This window comes from Pavona decussata, unplaced genomic scaffold, assembly GCF_977016875.1.
Source record: "Pavona decussata unplaced genomic scaffold, jaPavDecu1.1 SCAFFOLD_83, whole genome shotgun sequence".
NCBI classification, from domain to species: Eukaryota; Metazoa; Cnidaria; class Anthozoa; order Scleractinia; family Agariciidae; genus Pavona; species Pavona decussata.
The window spans coordinates 1,814,566-1,834,361 of NW_028145501.1; the positions used below are offsets into that span (position 1 = coordinate 1,814,566).

The 19,796-nt window shown below is 38.0% G+C and overlaps 2 protein-coding genes across 2 annotated transcripts; both read right to left on the reverse strand.

Moving 5' to 3' along the window:
* Positions 1 to 102: 102 nt before the first annotated feature.
* On the reverse strand, positions 103 to 4,313 carry LOC146475786 (uncharacterized). Its single transcript, XM_085115505.1, has 3 exons — positions 3,232 to 4,313; positions 2,547 to 2,643; positions 103 to 2,003 (listed from the first exon to the last, which is right to left on the reverse strand). The coding sequence occupies exons 1-3, from the start codon at positions 4,296 to 4,298 to the stop codon at positions 648 to 650; spliced, it is 2,520 nt and encodes an 839-aa protein (XP_084971631.1). The 5' UTR covers positions 4,299 to 4,313; the 3' UTR covers positions 103 to 647.
* Positions 4,314 to 5,178: 865 nt separating this feature from the next.
* On the reverse strand, positions 5,179 to 19,079 carry LOC146475787 (uncharacterized). Its single transcript, XM_085115524.1, has 10 exons — positions 18,926 to 19,079; positions 15,732 to 15,891; positions 14,056 to 14,201; positions 13,197 to 13,314; positions 12,296 to 12,354; positions 10,542 to 10,658; positions 10,220 to 10,306; positions 9,559 to 9,628; positions 8,356 to 8,442; positions 5,179 to 7,339 (listed from the first exon to the last, which is right to left on the reverse strand). Exons 1-10 carry the CDS (start codon positions 19,031 to 19,033, stop codon positions 7,239 to 7,241), a joined length of 1,053 nt encoding a protein of 350 aa, XP_084971650.1. The 5' UTR covers positions 19,034 to 19,079; the 3' UTR covers positions 5,179 to 7,238.
* Positions 19,080 to 19,796: the final 717 nt, after the last annotated feature.

Sequence of the window (19,796 nt, forward strand, 5' to 3'; positions counted from 1 at the left end):
ACTGATTACTGATATTTACAAAATGTCACATTTGTATTACTAGCTATATAACAATTCTGTAATGCACCTATACCCGGTGGTGGATTGGGAGGGGGGGGGGGAGGTCTTCAATTGAAGAGCATTTGATCAATTTATCAATCATCAAAGCTGATGCATTACAGCATTAGACTTGATTACCAGCCACTGGTCAGGGAAACAAGCCTGCACTTCTCTCTTCTCTGGGAGTAGAGCATCCAACCAATATTTACCCTTTATCATAGGTCTGTTGCTGATTTGTGATTATATTGAAAAAGTTGCAAATAAAATTCATCAAATGAGTGTTCAAATCCCTCATTCTAGGTGAACTCATCTTCTTTGCAGCTATATACTGGACCCAAACTTTTCTGATCACAAATTTGACAGTCAAATGCTCCATGATGGGGGTGAAAAAAGATGAAATGCCCTTCAACTACCCTCTGGGATCCCCCATCCTCAGGATACACCCCAAGTGAATGAAAAAAAAAGCTTCCAGCAAGTGGATTGAGCTCAACATGTTGTTGGTGATTTCTTTGTTTGCAGTTATGGCGTTTGATAATTGGCTCCAATTCACTGGAGTAGGTATTAAGGAGATTTTATAGGTCTGGCATAAACAAAAAATGCGAACATGATCACAGTTCCCACTCATCGTCACTATTATCAAAACTTGAGTCACTATCAAATTCATCTGCACTGCTTAAAGTGTCATGCATCACTCTTGCTCTGTTCTGCATCACTTGAGTGAGGGCAGAAAACAAGCTTCCAGCATCTAAGTTCTCTTGTATGCCATTGTTTCCTTCTGGGGTGCAAGAACTTTTGTCAGACATGCTTCGAAGCTGATCATCAGGTATGTTAATTTTTGAATTTTGTGACAATTTTCTTAGTTTAGCTTTATTGAAATTTTGTATCTGACTTAGGAATGACTCCCTGCCATCAACAGACGGTGGTGACTGGCTTGTGACTGCAGACATTCTGTCATCATCTGCTGTGGTCTGTATTTCTGTTGAAGTGTAACAGTTTTCACTTGGTGTACTACGAAGCTCCTCAGAAGGGTTGTTTTGCTGACAGTCTACCAATCGCTTCAGTTTTGCTTTATTAAACTGCTGTATCTGAGTAAGAAAGGATTCTCTGCCATTACTTTGCTCCGGAGACTGGACATCAGAAGAATGCAAACTGCTATCAGTGCAAATATCTTCTTCTAATAAGATCTCTTTCTCTTTTTGCATAATGCTTGTGTGTGGAGCATTATCTTGTTCCAGTTTCACACCATCTTGAAACATGCCTTCCATACTTCCTTCAAAGTTTCTCTTGTCATCAATGATGGAATGTGATGGCTCTTGGCCATTATCAAACATCTCCATGACAGCATTCTGGTTACGACTGCCCTGTAGCTCTTGTTGGTAAGGAACTCCTTGTAATTCATTGCTTAAAACTTCCTGCTGCTCTTGATCAAAATCAATACAATGTGGTTCTTGACAGACATGGGTATACTGTGGTCCTAGAATGGAACAGTTTTCCTGTGCATCTTGTCTTAAATTGTTGTCCTGTCGTTCTTGAATGCTTTGGGTAATCTGTGGTTGTATGACATAAGTGGTGTCCTGTGGTTGTCTGCAAGGGGTTCCTTGTCCTCCCTCTCCTCTTGCTAACACTCTATGTCTTGACGGCACTTCAGGAGTATAGGGAGGTGGAGGCAAACAGTCTAGGGTCAGCACATCCAAGGGAAGCTGCGAAGGTGAGTTTGTTGCTTCTCTGCGACGACTGTGTGGGTACCCAGGAAGGTGAATCTCTCTAAAGGATGGGCTGCTTGGAGGAGTCACGTCATGCGCCCTCCTAAGAGGAGTTGGCCGCACATCAGCACTTTGGCGCCTTGAGGATCTCCTTGTAAGTTTATCCCTGGGCTTCAAGCAAAATCTAACATAAGGCCCTGATGTGACGACAAGTCTTACAACTTGGACATGCGTCAAATCCTTGGTGCTAGTTCCATTTATCTGAAAAATACAATCGGCAGAGACATATTGAGTGCACAACAGTGGGAACTAGTACATCATGTTTTGCTTTGAATAATAGATATAATTGTACCTAATATATCCAGCTCCTTTAACACCTATTGTGACCACTTTTTGACTAAGACACTCTGTCAGGAAGCTTCTTGGCAGCAGTGCTCTTTAGGGAGAGCACAAATACAACTTTAAGACAGGGTGGGTGGAGCACAGTGTTTCAGATAGGAGAGGGGTCCCAGGTCAAAAACCCAAGAAAGCTCACCTGGCTTCTTGACCTGACAAATTGAATGACAAACTTAAGAAGATTTGGAGAGAACCAGAGCTTAAAGTGACCCCTCAAAATTCTTTTTGTTACCTGACCTTGAAAGTATCTAGAACACTGCTTTCAGCATATGCTGACACTTATAAAAAGAGCTGCTACTTAGCCACCTATTGGAAAAAAAATAAATAAATATTTATTCAAATGTTGTGCAAAGAAGTCAAAAGACTCTCTGAGAAATCAGACAATAACAGGATTATCTTAATACTCACTGTAACTATGGTATCTCCAGGCTTTACCCCCGCTCTCTCAGCAGGGGAGTCGGCATCAACAGAAATAATGTTTACATCACAGGCATAATCAGCACCCCTGAAAAATAAAGATGCATTAATAATAATAATAATAATGAACGTCAATGTTAGTTGTGTTTATATTCATTTGGTTCTCTAGGTGAGTAGATGATTTTTTTGACAGAGACATTGAGAAACATTAAATGCGCCAGTCAATTCCAATCCCAGCATTTTTTTTTTTTTTGGAGAATAAATGCCAGTAGCCAGCTCTTAAGGACATCCCTGGGGCTAGAACTCCTGGCCTGATTACAAGTCCTGCTTTGAATTCATTTGGCATTACCACTCCAACCTCTCAAGCCAACATCACTGACTGCCAACAGATAAGGGAGTTAGAACAAGTACTTAAAACTGTCTTTCAAGATTTTACAGACAACTAGAGTAAAAATGATGCGACAGGACAACAAGGAAGAATGAGTCATTGCCAGGGGGGGTGGGGCTCCCCATAATGGGCGGGTGAAGGGGTAGGTTAACCTGACTGGGGGGTCCCTGGAGGAGGGTTCCCCATAATGGGAAGGTGACAGAGAAGGTTAACCTGATGGAAGGGGAGGGGGGTCCCTATAAAGGGAAGGGGAAGTTTAACCTCACTAGACTCAATATTGATACATACCCTCTGATACAACAGCCAAGCCACCCATTTTCTCCTGGAGAAACAGCCACTGTGTACATCCTCTTCTCCTCGGGCCTCATTCTTTCTTTCTCTTTTGCCCCAACCTTGCAGTTATCTTTGCACAGAGGTTCTGGAGAAGCAATTCGGATGTGAAGCACCTTAGCAGCCTTGATCATCCGAATCAGTTGACCAATATTCGCACCACCTTTACCACAGCGCTTGTCATTTACTCGAAAAACCTGATCGCCTTTTTTCAAGCCTTGTCTGTCAGCTAGAGAGCCTTTTGCTACTTCGGCTACGATAATTGATGGTTCACGGGAATTTCCTCCACGTATCCTGAATCCAAAGCCTTCATTCAAGGAATCTCTTTCAAGGGTAACGATGTTGTAGGCGGAAGAATCCGAAGCACACTTTCTTGGTGAGCCAAACCTTCGATCTTGACCTTTTGAACTTGTCACTTCTTTTGCACAACCTGGAACTGATTTCTTGCTTTCTTGTGAATCTTTCTTTCCTCTTTTAGAATTTAGCGGTTTTTCGCCGCCTTTCTTTGTCCTCTTAGCAGGACTACCCAGAAAATTTGGCGCTCTATTCTCGAGCTCGAGCACTCTGATTCTCTCCACCTTCGATTCCAGTTTTCGTTTTTTCTCAAAATCTCTCCGTCCTCGCAAAGCTTCGGTTTTAAGCAACTCGTTGCAATAACGAGTGAACTTATTTCTTTGATTCTTAGGAAGGCATCGTCGGACCTCGGCTAGTATGCTAACCTTGGATGGTGAATTCACGATTTTGATTAGACTTGAACAAAGTCCTTCCACCGATCTTGTCTTCGAGAAGTTCTTTACCGCGATCTTGAGTCGCTCATATTCTTCGCTCTTCAATACCTCTTTCGCCCGCTCTTGTAACACTCCATCAGTACTAGTACCGTTTTGCATGGCCATTTTAAAGTTACCTTCTCCCCAAAAATCACAAAGAATTAACCCAACGGTTTGTTTTGCATATAAATTTTCAAAATGTCCGCGGAACTGATTAGCACCCAGACTCCCCCATTGCTTGTCCTGAGTCACAGGCATCCCATGTACGGGATTTAAGGCCACGACTTTCTCTTGTTTATTTATTTATTTATTTATTTATTTATTTATTTATTTATTTATTTATTTATTTATTTATTTATTTATTTATTTATTTATTTATTTATTTAATTGTCACTAAAAACGGCTAAGTTTAACCTACTCGAATCTTTAAAACCTAGGTGGAACTTCTATCCCGTGGAACGACATTGTTTGAACGGTCTTTCTATTTCTCTCCTAGTGAAGATATTACTGGCATAAAAGCCCCCCACCAACGAAGCAACATCGTTGGGGACAAATGATAAATTCATTGCCGCAAAAACTGTTTCAGCAACAAAAGCTTCATGTTCGCAAACGGAGAAACGTTAAGGAAGCAATGTTTCTGCGATCTTCAAAGATATTACTTTCCTCTGTTAAGGTGTATATGAAAGGATTTGTTTCAGTCTGAGTATTCAACAATCCCATTCATATTTTCGTCCGCACAGTTTTCTTCCTTTGCACACCAAAAACAACTCAAAAAGTAGAGAATCTCGAGACTAGTGTTCCTGTATTGACGTCACGGACATACTATCCCCAGTCTCCTGTCTTGCAAGGTATTGTACCCAACCGGAAGTGAAGTTTGGCACTCAATTCGCCTCAAATGCGGGAAAGAAAAATTGATAAGGATTTTGCTTCAAATTTTCACACGAGAACAACATAAAGCGTTGATTAAGCAAATAAAAAAATGTGCTATGCACCTTACGCTGTCTTTCTTACCTCAAAAGCAAGTTTGCCAACTCACTTCTTGAAAATGAGTTCGCATGCATGATAGTGAGGTCAAAAATATGCAATTAAACAACGCGCTTGTCTACTTTACTGAATTAAAGTAAATCACTCCACCAAATAAGAATATGGACTCAATTTATTCACATAGAAAAGAAGCTTTACTAATCCAAGTTAGGATCTTGTTTTTAAACATCTTTTAAGTTTTTCAAGACTAGCAAAGATACCTTTAATATTATAAAATATTTAACCATTCTTTTGAAAACCAGTTCTATCTTGGTAGCTACTAAAAATCATTGGTTGGTTATCGTTAATTTACGCTCGAAATAACCATCATTTTGCCGTGGTGAAATGCAAGCCTGGAACACGAAATTCCATCTCAAACGTCCCAGACAAAAACAAACCACCTTCTCAGAAGTTTCGTTTATTTGGCTAATTTTCTCTGTTGAACCGGCGGAAAGAAAAACGGGTTACATTGATTCAAGTCCAAACTGAAACGTCCGGAAATCTTTGCGAAACGATTAACAACCTGCTAGTTTGAGAAATCTTAAAAAGGTTGTTCAACGAAGTAGTTTGTATTAGCTTTACGCCAGCCAGGCTAACTTTATGAAGACTGTGACAGAATTTTCCCGTCTTTGGGGTCATCTAGATTGCCACGGCTTGAATTCGGCACGTTTGAGCAAAAAGAACAGATTTAAAATTGCTAAGTAGCGTCTTATTCACTAATGTTCGTTTCACGGGTCTCATACTCAACAAAACTCGTTTATTTTGTTCCGAAATTATGGCCAGTAGAACGCAACTATAAATGGCCCATTTTGTTGTTGTTATGATTCAATACATACATGAACAACAAAAAACAGCACGTGCTTTTTTGACTAATTAACAGCACGTGCGAGGCTGCACGAGCGATTTTTTTTTACAATTAAACTAAACGTGACCTGTACGTCATCGCTTAAATTTGACTGGCCGAGAAGTTTATTAAACCAACATAACGATTTGTAACGTTCTCAAGAATGAAAACAAACATATTAAAACTAAATGGAGGACCACGTGGCCTGCGAACGGAGACGGCTGTGGCTTCTCTCGGCGGAGAGGAGCGAAGCCGGAAATACGTCTGCGTTCGCAGGCAAAGGATCACGTTTCTCACACATTTATCTTTATCATAACATCTTTCTCAGTTCTAACAATTATCTTTCTAATAAAATTGCATTTTTTTGTGACTCTGCCAGTCCTCACTTTATCATAATTATGTATTTGATACAACGTAAACCTGCACTTTTCGTTACCGAACTAATTCATTAATCCAAAAATATACCAACTGTAAAATTCTAGTGAAATCTAAGCGATACTTCAACATTTTTCTTCGCACGAACTCTACAGAGTGGCGTTAATAAATTGTACTACATTTTATATTTTTCTCATAAAACGAAACCAGTTCTAAAAGTTTCTGAAGGTCCAATTCAGCGCGTTTACAAAATGACAGTTTAACTTAGTTTTTTTTTTTTTTTTGGGGGGGGGGGGGAGGGAGGGGGGGGGTCTGTTTTGAACTTGACGCGTGATAAAATCAACATAGTATAGGTTATATCAAAATAGTATGAGAAAACACTAGTTCCAAAATAATCTTATTTGCACGCTAATAGTTAGCATATTGACGAGCTAAATATATACGGTGTAATCTCGAAGCTGCTTTTCTAATAACTTAGTCAGTACAAACATGAATGCAAACTGAAACTCAAACCTGGGCAGCAGATTGTCTGTTCATATATACTCTGTAAATTTTCAAGGCCTCACCAAACGGAACGAAAGTCAACGCAAGTTTGAACATGCTAGCTTGCCTTAGGTAGTCAAACGGATTCCCTGGCAAGCAAGTACACTACACACCGGATAGCTTTTGTACCGGCACGAGAAACATACCAGTTTGGCTTTAATGGAACTACAGAAATTTCCTAACTCAAATTTTCGGAATTTTTTGGAGGAAATGATAAACAACCGCTTTGTACCGGATGATCTGTTTCCGTGCCGCTCCCAGCGCAATATGAACAGATAATCTGATCGGCACGCCAAACGGCTTTCACGGATCTGCTCCGGCTAAAAACCTAACCGTTTGCCGTGGCTTTTTACATGAATACTGCATAAAACATCAACTGACGCTTAAATCAGCAGCGGGTGATTTTACTGGCTTCACCCCAATGGCCCGCTCCACACTATTCCACAGCACTTTGCAGTCTTCCTCTTTCTTGGAAAGAGAGGAGGTTCGTTTCCAGTGACAGGCAAAATAAACACTAAAAAAAAAAAAAGAAACGAAAACTAAGTCTCTGAAAGATTCCATCACTGATAAACTGATGAAACTCAACTGCTACCATACAGACAACTCACTGTCACGGACACGCTCCGCTTTAACTTAACCTAACTTTTCCTAACTTTTCTTGGCCCAATTTTCGAAAACGACAAAGAAAACACAATGCTCACGTGTAATGTACCATTTAAAAGATCTTGATGAGGGAAATTCATTTCTCATTTAAAGATAACTGAAGGAAGTCAGGTCTTTCGTAGAAATTGCTTTAAGGACGGTGCCTACTAATACCGAAGTATATTTGCGCGGTTTATGACTATGCGGGAAAAGGAGATCTTAGCAAGGGCTATGGAAATCCAAAAAAAAAAAAAAATTGGGAGTAGCCATGCATTTTTTAGCGATACTATTAAGCAACATTCTAAAAAGCCGTAAAATACAAAGCAATGTATGGTGTTTTTTTTCCAAATTGAAGCTTTATTATCTCTGAAAAATGCATGGTTACCCCCAAATTTCACTTTGGATACCAAGAGCACTTGCTAAGTTCTGCTTTCTCCGGATAGTTTTAAACCGCGCAAAAATATCCCTGCATTAGTAGGCACCATCCATAGGAAACCCGAGTATCTCGAGATGCGCAGAACGTATGCGCGTAGCAAAAGTAGGCACTGTCCTTAAAACGTCAAAATTAAAAACAACAAAATTTCACTGATCGGCACATGTGATAGGTTTTTACCCATCTTTTAATGCATAGAACCACTTGAGATATGTCAGAGTCAGTAAATGTCGGTATATGTCAGTATTAAAAAATCGAAACATTGTAGGGAGGTAAACCACATCATAGATGTATACCAGGGGTACCATTTTTTCTTTAAATGCAAAGATCGTTTCAAGACCAACTTACTAACAAAATTTCACTATAATTGACCAAATATTGACCAAGTTACGATTTGGGGACCCACTAGGTGGGTCCAGAATTTGCCTCATTAATCACAGTGTACAATTGCTAACCTGTTTCTTTTAGTCCTTTCCCAAAGTTGCCTACAACAAGCTTCAAGGAAATTAACACCAGAACTCGAACAATGAAGGCCAGGATAGCTGGAAGAAGATGGATAAAACAGTTAAGTTGTAACATTATACGGGAATGATCAGCAAAAACTCAAAATTTAGGACCACATTCGTCACTAAAACGAACAATACAACCACAAAATTACAGATCAATATAAGATGGCTTTTATGGGAATGGTCACACTTTGGTATTTTTTCCAAGAACTCATGCTATAACCACCTTGTACAGCATAATATGTTATGCTAAAATGTGCTTTTCAAATAGATAAATTATTTATCAATAAACAGCACCATAGGGAAGTACTGCTCAGTAGCTTTTATTTGAATGATCACACTTTAGGATTTCATAGTTGGAACCACCTTATACAGCATAAGAAAAAGCACCACAGGAAAGTACTGCTCATCCTTAGAATTCCCTGGACTTGCTAGCTGCGTGAAGGAAATTTAATTTGTTCTTTGACTTTGGCAAGATTTGAACTCATGACCTCTAGATCAGATCACCAGCGCTCTAACCAACTGATCTACGAGATCAGCTGGGAGCTGATTGTGAAAATTAAGGTATTTAATTTGCGGTAATGGCGATATTCAAGTGCTACAAAGTATGTGAAAGTAAATCAGCTCTGTGAGTTTTGAACTCACAAATATCCAACTAATGACTTCACTATTCCCAGATAAGTAAGGCCCAGTTCAGACGCCGAACTTTTCATGTGCCGAGCTTAATTCAAATTAAGGTCGGCCCAAATCCCAAAAATCCCGCCTTTTGATTCAAACGCCGAACTTAATTAGCCGAACTCACTTTACTTGAAGCAAAACCAATCGAAATGTTAGCGTTTTTTTTTTTTATTTTTCTTATTTGAAATACGTTATAATAATTTATGCATTAGGTTCGGCTCATGAAAAGTTCGACGTCTGAATCAAAGTCGTTCCAAAGCCAAAATTCCCGGCTGAGCCAGGTGGGAAGAACGGCTGAGCCGTTCCAAATTGAAACAGTCGTTCTCAACTGATTCAGACGCCGAACTTTTCATGTACTTAATTCGAGGTATTAGGTTCGGCTCATGAAAAGTTTGGCGTCTGAACCGGGCCTAAGCCTGATTATACTGAAGGCTTGCTATGCAGTGAAAAGATGACAAAGATTAATACACAAACCTGCCCCAATGAAAGAGTAAACAAGAACATCTTGATCATCAGCTGTGCTCTTCTCCCATGCTTTACCAAACTACCATAAAACAGCGGGAAAAATTATCCTAAGATTTATGGAGTTGGTGAGTAACTGATTTCCAATCAACACAGGACTTTAAATGAACAGAGGGCTATCACCTCTCTTTGTAGAGTTGAGAAAAATGTTCATTAATTGAGCCATCTTAAGTTAAGTGTGCACCACATAATTATAAAATGTCCTCAACTGCCACAAGTCAAATTAATTTCGGCATGTAGCACAAAATGACAAGGAGTATTAACTTGGCTTTCTCCTTACCAAGATTTTACTGCCAAATATACAAAAAGGCTCTGTTTTTTTTTTTCTTTTTTTTCTGTTTGCTTTAATTTGGGCTATCCAGGGCCCAGTTGTTCAAAGCCTAACTAAACTAATCTGGGTTTAAAATTAACTTTGATTCAAGTTAAATTACTACTCAATAAAGTTTCTCCCAAAATATTTTTGCCCCTCTGTTATGAACCCATGGTGCTGAGCTGGGTTCTTATTAGCCTGCACACAAATCTCTACCAATAATTCACCTCAGACTGGCCTGTCTGTGGATATTCATTTCTACTGTGTATGTGGCTATCACAGCTTCAGTTTACATACACTAACCTCAACTAATTTGTAGATCAAATAAGCTGGCTCCACAAAGCTGAGTGGCAAAAACATCATCACAAGTAACATCATCTCTTTTCTCATCTGCAAGTCAAAAGGTATTCAAAAATAAAGTATTGCTTCATTTTGTTAAAAAACCAACACTTCTAAATACTAATAATTATTCCAATTCGATCTGGAAAGTGCCCCAAAATTAGCGCTCTGTGTTAAATACATTGACACATTTATTTTTTATCTCTCAGTAATATATTTTTGCCTGTGCATGTATATTATACACATGATTTCTATAATAGACTGATGAGACATGAGTGTGACTTACAGCAAACCATCCAAGGAAACTCCAGAACAGCTGTAACGGCACACCAATCCCAACTATGACCTTATCCTCTGTCTTGAGATCCTTCACATTCATGATTACGAACACTGATAAGCTAACCTATGGATCACAGGCAATAGATCATTTCAGATATATTACAGTTCTAGTTTAGCTATACAGTCGAACCTCTTTATTACGGACACCAAGGGGACAGGAATAAGTGTCCGCATTATAGAGGTGTCCGTTTTAAAGAGGTAGGCTTTATATGGAATTCGGTCTCTCAGGGACCAAGTGAACTGTCTGTAATAGAGAGGTGTCCGTAAGGAGAGGTTCCACTGTAATTATTATTGATCGTTCATCTCTGAACCTCAATGCAATTTCTGTTGTTTTATTCCCCCAAGCCTTGTAGCCAAGCTAGAATTTTAATAGTAATAATTATCGGAAATAGTCTACTTTGTATTGCTACCAAAGTATTGTTCACCCCTCCCCACCCCCCCCCCCCCCCCTCCCCACTGCTGTATGACAGTGGGCAACTCAGGGCAGAAGACCAGCATAAAAGGGGCTGGGGAGTGGGATGCGGACAATCGTTATGAAAATGTTTGAGAATTTAAAAAACGTTGTCTCTCCAGACCTTACGTTCATTGATATCCATTAACACATTCTCCTCCTCCTCCTCCTCCTCATCATCATCATCATCATCATCATCATCATTACTATTTGGTATTTTCACAGCAACAGGTCTTAAAGCTGGTGTTTACTAGGGTGCCAAGCAACAACCTTAAGGCACTTTAGATCTTAAGCAAAATCATTTCTACAATTCAATAACTTTTCTAACAATCCAAATTATCCCAATTGGCAAGTTAACTACAACAACATTCACATTTCTTTTTTTTTTCTTCGTCATAGCCACAAATCGGTACATTAAGAAGAAATCAAAGACCTTAGAAATCGTGCTTTGTTTGACAGTCTTAGACCACGATGGCAGACTGAAAAGAGGTCATTGAGAAGCTTAAGTTATCACAATGGAATTTCTGAAATTTCCGGTGAACCCGAAGGAGTGTAACACAAGGGAAACATCCGTGACTCAAACTATGCCATTAGCAAGGATAGCTTTATAAATCTGCAAAGCATACAGTTGGAATAAATGAATCAGCCACAGCATCACACGTAAATGCCAGTTTAGGCATCTTGTTTATGTAAAAATATAAATTAGATATTAATTAGATTAGATATTAATAATTATAGATTAATAAAAGCAACAGTGACTACGTTTTTGTCAATAATCACACTGAATTAAGCTACACTATTATACATGCAAACATGCTCAAAAATTTAGCATCACACTGTGGTCAAGTCTAGTGATCTAGCATCAGACTAGCCAAACACAAACATCTGCCCACCATATTGTATATTACACAGGCAGTTGGTTAACCAGCGCGACACACACAGTACACAAGTTTTGAGAAATTCACATAATAGTAGCTTACACCATAATTACAGCTTTTTCACAGATGCATTCAGTAATGAAAAATATGTTTATTTAATAATCTATTTTTTTTTCAAATAAAAATCATTATACTTAGTACATTAATAATTATTATATTCACAGATTTATACTTAATATCATTTTTAAAAGCAATGAATTACAATTATACAGTCATAGTTAACATTTAATAGGAGGCTAATTGGCATGAATTAATTAGCTTTTAAATTATTTTGTTGAATTAATGTATCTAAATTAAATTAAGGAATCCTACCGCAAGTTGAAGATCAAATTTAAGTAGGCATGAAAACATCCCCGCATATCGGTACATTCCTGAAACATGAACAAACATAAGAAGAACTGGAAACAGAAGCTTGTCATCAGAAAGTGTTCTGAACCAATTTTTAACCCTTTAACCCCTAATATCAAAGAACAAATTCTCCTATCAAGTCCCCATACTTTCCTTATTAAAGTACTGGGGATCGAGAAGTAATAATTAAAATTATTATATCAAGTCAGGAAAATTCACCTTGGGTGATCATATCCCAATTCTCATGACCTTGGGGATTGACTAAGTATAACTGATATTACAAGGAGAAATTTGATGCTGATCACTGTTAGGGCTAAAAAGGGTAAGACAAGTTTCTAACACTAGCATTTGACCAGACAGCACAACTTTGTACTCTTGTATATGGTAAGAAGTGATCTGGCTTAAACCTATGTGCAGTGAAACTTATGGATCCTAATAATTCCAAATCACACTGTATACCACTGCAGATTTCTTAGACCGCAAAAGACTATTTACTTTGCTGAGATAAATTAAATTTAGTTTGCAACAAAACTTATAACATCTAGTTACTAAGGAATAGTCAATTTGTACAAGTTGAAAAAAAAATTCAATTATCAAGGGTTTTATTTAAATTCTGAGCAAGACGGTACTAATCTACTAATCTACTACTACTGGTATTCACAGGAGCACGAAAAGATATTAATTTGAATATTTGTTACTTTACACACCAAAAAAAAAAACGGTTGAGTGGCTGGGAAAAATCATCCAGTTACGCATATTTGGTCTTGAAATTGATCTACTGCTTGCCCACTCTAAACCTAATTTGTCCTGGATTACTAATAAAAGAAAAGCTACAATTTATAGCTTTGTTTAATTTATAACATACTGTGTAAAGATTCCGCCGCTCCTACAGTCCTGAAAGCCAAATATCCAAACCCTTGAGCAACTTTGATGGCCAAGTAGATATTCCCAGGTCCAAGGACAAGAATAACAATAAACCTGCCCTGGTAACACAAACAACAGGTATGTCGATATATGGTATATAACAATAAAAAGTATAATATAATAACTTTTATAAAAATAATACAATATGCAAGAAAATATATATGGTTTCATTAAATTATCTTAACTTAAATCAGCTTGATATACACACAGGCATTTAAAAGTTATAAATTAAGTTTAATTATAATTTTTATAGTAATAACTCATTATTTAATAATTCATGAAGCAAAATCAAAGGAAATCACTACGTACCGTGAAAGAGGTTTGGAAAATTGATTTATAAATTATCATAAAGTTTGGTGAACTTTTGATTTGAATTTCTTGACTTATTTTATGGTTTGAGAAGCTATTATATCAAACACTCGACAGATTGTTTCATCCTTAGCTATTTCTAAGCAACTTGGAAGTTATTCAAAAAAACTTGACTGCACCTCACTTTTTTGATCCTCTTCTTGACGTTTGGAAATCAGATGAAATACTCTTTCTCATGTTTGATTGATTACTTATAAACATAATAGCATTCATCTGTTTTCCAAACACCTCAAAATTGGTTTATAAAACAACCCACCACTTCTCACTGTTTGGAAATCAGACAAAACACTCTTTCAAGCGTTTGACATTAATTTCAAGCAGAGTTTCAACAGGAAGAAAGACTGATACTTCCATAAAGATTAAAGGAAAGTCTGTTTGAAGAGGAGTTTCATTTTACTTGTAGTCATCAGTTCATATTACATTGGACTCACCCATTTCAATTTAGTTCTTTTGTCATAATTGACTATAAGGTCAATAGAAATATATGTCAAAAGCACCAGAATTCCCATTATATAAGCATAAAGTTCAAATTCTCTCTCCCTCAAGACCCCATGGACAGCATAAAACAAGCAAAAACCTGCAAAGACAAAAAAAGTGTAGTGAGTATTATGAACTAAGTTATTAATTCCAGTTGCATGATTGCAAGTTGAGGGAGCCTGAAAAAGTTCAGACTTGAAAAAGATTCAAACCCATGACCTTGTGATATCAGTGCAGTGCTCAAAATGGTTACTATATAAGTTTCATGACAATAAAAACAGCTTGAGATGACTTGAAATACAAAACTAATAGTTTTAAAAAGCTAACACTTGCAGTTCACGGGCTTTCATCAGTGTTCCAGATAAGAGAACTGATAATAAAACTGAACCCTAAACTTAAGAAGATTTGAGAGAACCACACCTGCTGACCCCTTCAAATACTTTTTAGACTCCTTCCTTTGAAATTTAACTAAGACACAGTTTTATTCAGAAAAGTTTAATTTATTATTTATAAAAGAAGGAAAGAAGGATCTGAGGTGGGTCTGATCTAGCTATTTCATTCATTCATTCACTCACTCACTCACTCACTCACTCACTCACTCACTCACTCACTCACTCACTCACTCACTCACTCACTCACTCACTCACTCACTCACTCACTCACTCACTCACTCACTCACTCACTCACTCACTCACTCACTCACTCACTCACTCACTCACTCACTCACTCACTCACTCACTCACTCACTCACTCACTCACTCACTCACTCACTCACTCACTCACTCACTCACTCACTCACTCACTCACTCACTCACTCACTCACTCACTCACTCACTCACTCACTCACTCACTCACTCACTCACTCACTCACTCACTCACTCACTCACTCACTCACTCACTCACTCACTCACTCACTCACTCACTCACTCACTCACTCACTCACTCACTCACTCATTTCACTCATTCATTCATTCATTCATTCATTCATTCATTCATTCATTCATTCATTCATTCATTCATTCATTCATTCATTCATTCATTCATTCATTCATTCATTCATTCATTCATTCATTCATTCATTCATTCATTCATTCATTCATTCATTCATTCATTGTTCCTATGGAGGGAAGGAGTATATATATTGTATATACCATAAACACTAGTAGATAAACCACACCCCAAACTTGACAGCTCAAAGTTTAGGAGAAAGATATTTTCAGACAACGTTCTGTTGTTGAGCCATGGGAAAGCCATTATTTTGATTCAACAAATGATAAACTGAAAAACACTTTATCCACTGTATTGTTCAACCACAAGTCTTTCACTAAAGTTTCGCCCCAGAATTATGTGAAGGGCTTATGTTAGATCAGCTTGAACACTTGACAGACTGCTCAAAGGCAGCTGCAGCTAGCTACAAAAGTTTTCTTGTCACAAAAGGGATGCTTAAACCTTTCTTCCAGGTTGATTGTTCTAATTTGTTCCAGGCGCTTGACTGGAAAGGACAGAGCTGGACACAAGCAGTTATAGCAATGTTCTTTTAAGCTGGTCATGCATAACCTCAATTTGGAGTAACTTTTTTATGGTAAAAAATCTGCAAGTTTTTATGACAGGTTGTACCAATATTAATTACCAATATTAATAAAGAGGATGATTGCAAAGGTGTAGTCTGGTTTGTCTTTATCCAGTTCCACCAGCCTATCTATTGTGAGGCCAAATGCTACCAGCACATTTATCACTGAAATGATGAGGAAATACAATTCAACAGCTTCCAAGCCAGTAAACGTTTTCACCTGAAATAAAAAACAACTAATTATATTTTCACCAAAATTTGAGAAATGCATTGATCCTATGCAAAAATGGCCAATATTCTAATATTCTTTTGTCTCCATTCTTGATTTCAAAAATTCAAAAGAATATTTCACCTTGAACGAGGCCACTGTGGCTAATTTGAATGCAGACAAAAGAATATCAAAATGCCAGACATTTTTGCATAGGGTCTACTCAATTTAACAAATCGATGGTAGTTTTCTAAGGTCTATACTCTTACAGGCCATAAAATGACGTCATAAAATGTTCCAGCTCGCCGTCTAATTGTTAAATATCCAATGCGTGCTCATGGAATAATTGTTAAATATACCATAAAATGACGTCAAAAAATGTTTAAAACTCAAGGGAAACCACAAACCGCAGCCGAGTGGTTTCACTGCCAAGTTTTGAACATTTTATGAAGTCAATTGATGGTCTATAAGAGTATAGACCATAGAAAATGGCTGCCAATTTGGGTTTTTTTTTTAAATAGCATGAGAAAAGTACGAGCAGAATTGGCTCTTATTCTGTTGAGAAAGCACACACATTACATCGGACATCATTTTTATTGTCTGTACTCTTAAATAGACAATTTCTGTGACCCAATCAGTGTGCTGGAATTTTGACGGTTATTGTAAAAATGTTTTTGGGTTTATTAATTAAAAGGGAAAGTCATCAATCATGTTTCAGTATCTAAACTATTGAGTATTGAGAGTAAAAGATATTGAAATTCTTATTAAATAATTATGTGTATGCAATTAGCTATTACATACATGTTAGCTGGAAAAAGTCTTTGTTCCTTTGATAAATAGTACAACTAACTAATTCACAAGTTCACTTTGGAAGAAAATAACTCGAAGTTCTCCAGATTTAATCAGGAATGATTGCCAAATACTCACGAAACTGAAAACTTTGACCCTTAAAAAATTGATGTCAGAGGTGACAATGTTTCCAACGAAGATAACAAATCTCATTTGAATAGTGGGCTCAAAAGCAGATGTCCTTTAGTTAGTTTCAATGGTTAATTAACCTTTACTAAGGTTACCTTTAACACTCACTCTACTGCCTTCAAAAGGAAATTGCATTTTGGTGGCTGTCATAATATTTCAAAGAAAAGCCATTCAAATTATTTTTGAATTCTAACAAGACTTCTAGGACACAGAACCTTCAACATTAATATTAAACTCCTGGGAAGAGGGAGGGTTGGGCATACATGTAGGCAGTGCATCGTCCCCCCTCCCCCCTCCGCCCCCCCCCCCCCCCCTTACAGGACAAAAAATAAGGCACAGCATTCATGGAAAACAGGTTTTTATTAGGATAATTAAATTTTAACATTGTAATTAGCATACTATTTATTTGATGTATTTTAGACTTAGATGTTAACATTTTATACTTCTGTACTTTTTTAGACTTGCTGAATTTTTACCGTGTATAAAATTAATAAAGATTGCTTACTTACCCCCCCCCCCACTCACCCAAAACCCCCAAGAATGACTCGACTAGCATTCGACTAGCATGCAAATACAAGTTGCAAATCATATACTTAGTCATGCACAACTATTGATTTTGACTCGTGTTACATACTATTGTTCTTATTTTAATTTCAAAGTAAGAATGAGATATGAAAGTGCAACTTCTTAAATAAAAGCCATCAAACAGCATACATTGATTTCACAAGTTTAATTACTTTCCTTGAAACAGAAATTACCCGTACGTGTGAAGTTGTGGTATCCGGTCACCTCGCCACCAGGGAGTCTCGCCACCAACCAACTCGCCACCACGAAACCACCTCGCCACCAGCCAACTCGCCACCAAGCGAAGTCTTCTCTGATAAGTTGAGGAGAAATAGCTGTTCGGGGACTATAATTTTCATCGGTTCGCTTGTCTGTATGCATATTACGACCTTTACCGAAGTGATGTCTAGGGAACTTACTGACGGCATTTTCGAAACTCGCTGTGTTGTGCTTGTAATCTCGAGAGCGAGAAATTGTAAGCTCAGTGCAAGGAATCGAAAACTTGCTAGCTGGAACTGAAGCTTTCGTAAAGCAGGTAACAAATAAACAATAGCTTTCTCTAATTTAACTTCACTGACCGCTTGCTTGCTTCTCTTAGACACTCGAACATGTACAATCGAACGTTTAAAATCAAACAGAATCGAACTGTAGACCGAAAGAGCTTTGTAATTCATTTCAATTTGGTTTCAAACAGTGCTCTGCGGGTCAAATAAGCTATGAACAGCGCCAGTCAATTGAAGTATCGTTTTTTACTGCATCGCGGTAATCAGACTGGCATACTCTGGTGCCACACTTGCGGTGTTGCCAACGGAGACAACCATCACACTGGAGACCTTCTTGACGGGCTCTGACTGACCCGACCCTATCCAGCCAAACGTTGTTGTTTTCTTAGAGGTTTGCAGCAGTGATTGACGGCTGAGTGAAAAGCGTTAAGGTTGGTTGAATCTTGAACTTCAGAGTCTACAAGTTATTGAAGGACGCAGTAACCTGATCGTACTGTAGTTAGTCTACTATGAACCGATGGGTTGTAACTGATAAAGATTATTTGCGGAGTATATTTGGGTAATAATAAACTAAATATAAACAGGAAAGTGGGTCATTATTGCTACTCGGTCATATTTGCGATGAAATCAAAACAGACACTCTTACTCGTCGCTCTGAAGTTGGCTGGTGGCGAGGTGGTTTCGTGGTGGCGAGTTGGTTGGTGGCGAGACTCCCTGGTGGCGAGGTGACCGTAATTCGAAGTTGTTGTCTTCGCAGCTGTGGATGAATTCCTATTAAACGCGTAATCATTCAAGTGAAAGCCACTAAGCAGTGCTTTTCTGTGGTGTTGTTAGTTCTGCAAATCTTTTCAAGTGAAAAGTTTGCAAGATGAATCAATTTTCGACTCTTAAACCAAACTTTGGAAACTGCAATTTTTGAAAACAGCTGGTATGACTAGCTATGACTGTTAGCTCATCAGCGCTACAGCTAGCACTTCGGAAAAAGTCCAAAATTCACTCACCTTCCCAATAGCTGTAGTTGTTGTCCTTTCTCCCAGGCTGTCATGTAAAGAGCTGCTTTCTTCTTCCTCCTCCTCGGGAACAGTTTTGATAACCGATCGATTTGCCATTACTTTACTTGTTTCGACATCTGCACGACAATCCGCACACACCCAAGAGTTCGTGACCAGTCACGTGAGTAATCTGACCCAGACTCCATCTGACAACAATTAGTCACGTTTGTTGGTCAGTAAAAACCCGGTATAAGAAAGGAAGTCTGCAATAGGTTCAGATCAAAAATCACGGACCACAAAACAAGAAGATCACGGATCTTAGTAGGCTATCAATTCATGGATCACGAAAAACAATTGAGCTCTTTTCACGTGTGACGAGCTTTTTTCGTCAAATCACGCGTCACGCATAACCCCTTTGCAACCCTGCTTTATTTCCTTGGCTTTCGAAAAAGCAGTGTATCAACCTGCGTAGAGCGTGATGCTTTTAAGCATAAAAGTAATTGCTCTGTTTAACAGTGAAAAACATTTTGTCAATTAAACGATCACGCAAGTTTCCCTTTTCTCCATGGCCAATTACACTATTTTTTAGACTTTCGAAAAAGCAGTGTATCAACCTGCGTAAAGCGTGCGTTTTGCTTTGCTGCCATAAAAATAATTGCTTTGTTTCACAGGAAAGAGCGCTAGCATTTTTTCAGTCACAACATCATGCAATTTTCCTTTTTTCCTTATTACTTTATTTCTTCGGCTTTCGTAAAAGCAGTGTATCAACCTGCGTAACTGGCGTGCGTTTTGCCTTGCTGGCATAAAAATAATCGTTTTTTTTTTTTTTTTTTTTTGCAAAAAAGACATTTTGCCTGTTAAAAGATATTGTAATTAAAAC

Bases quoted from the DNA above. Each gene is read 5' to 3' on its own strand.
- LOC146475786 (XM_085115505.1), bottom strand. From the start codon at position 4,298: ATGCCTGTGACTCAGGACAAGCAATGGGGGAGTCTGGGTGCTAATCAG. The intron at 2,644-3,231 runs GTATGTATCAAT...TTTATTTTTCAG, and splicing joins CTTGGCTGTTGTATCAGAGG to GGGTGCTGATTATGCCTGTG. The intron at 2,004-2,546 runs GTGAGTATTAAG...TGTATTTTTCAG, and splicing joins CTGGAGATACCATAGTTACA to ATAAATGGAACTAGCACCAA.
- LOC146475787 (XM_085115524.1), bottom strand. From the start codon at position 19,033: ATGGCAAATCGATCGGTTATCAAAACTGTTCCCGAGGAGGAGGAAGAA. The intron at 10,659-12,295 runs GTAGGATTCCTT...TGTGATCCATAG, and splicing joins AATTTGATCTTCAACTTGCG to GTTAGCTTATCAGTGTTCGT. The intron at 9,629-10,219 runs GTTAGTGTATGT...GTTTTATGGTAG, and splicing joins TGATCTACAAATTAGTTGAG to TTTGGTAAAGCATGGGAGAA.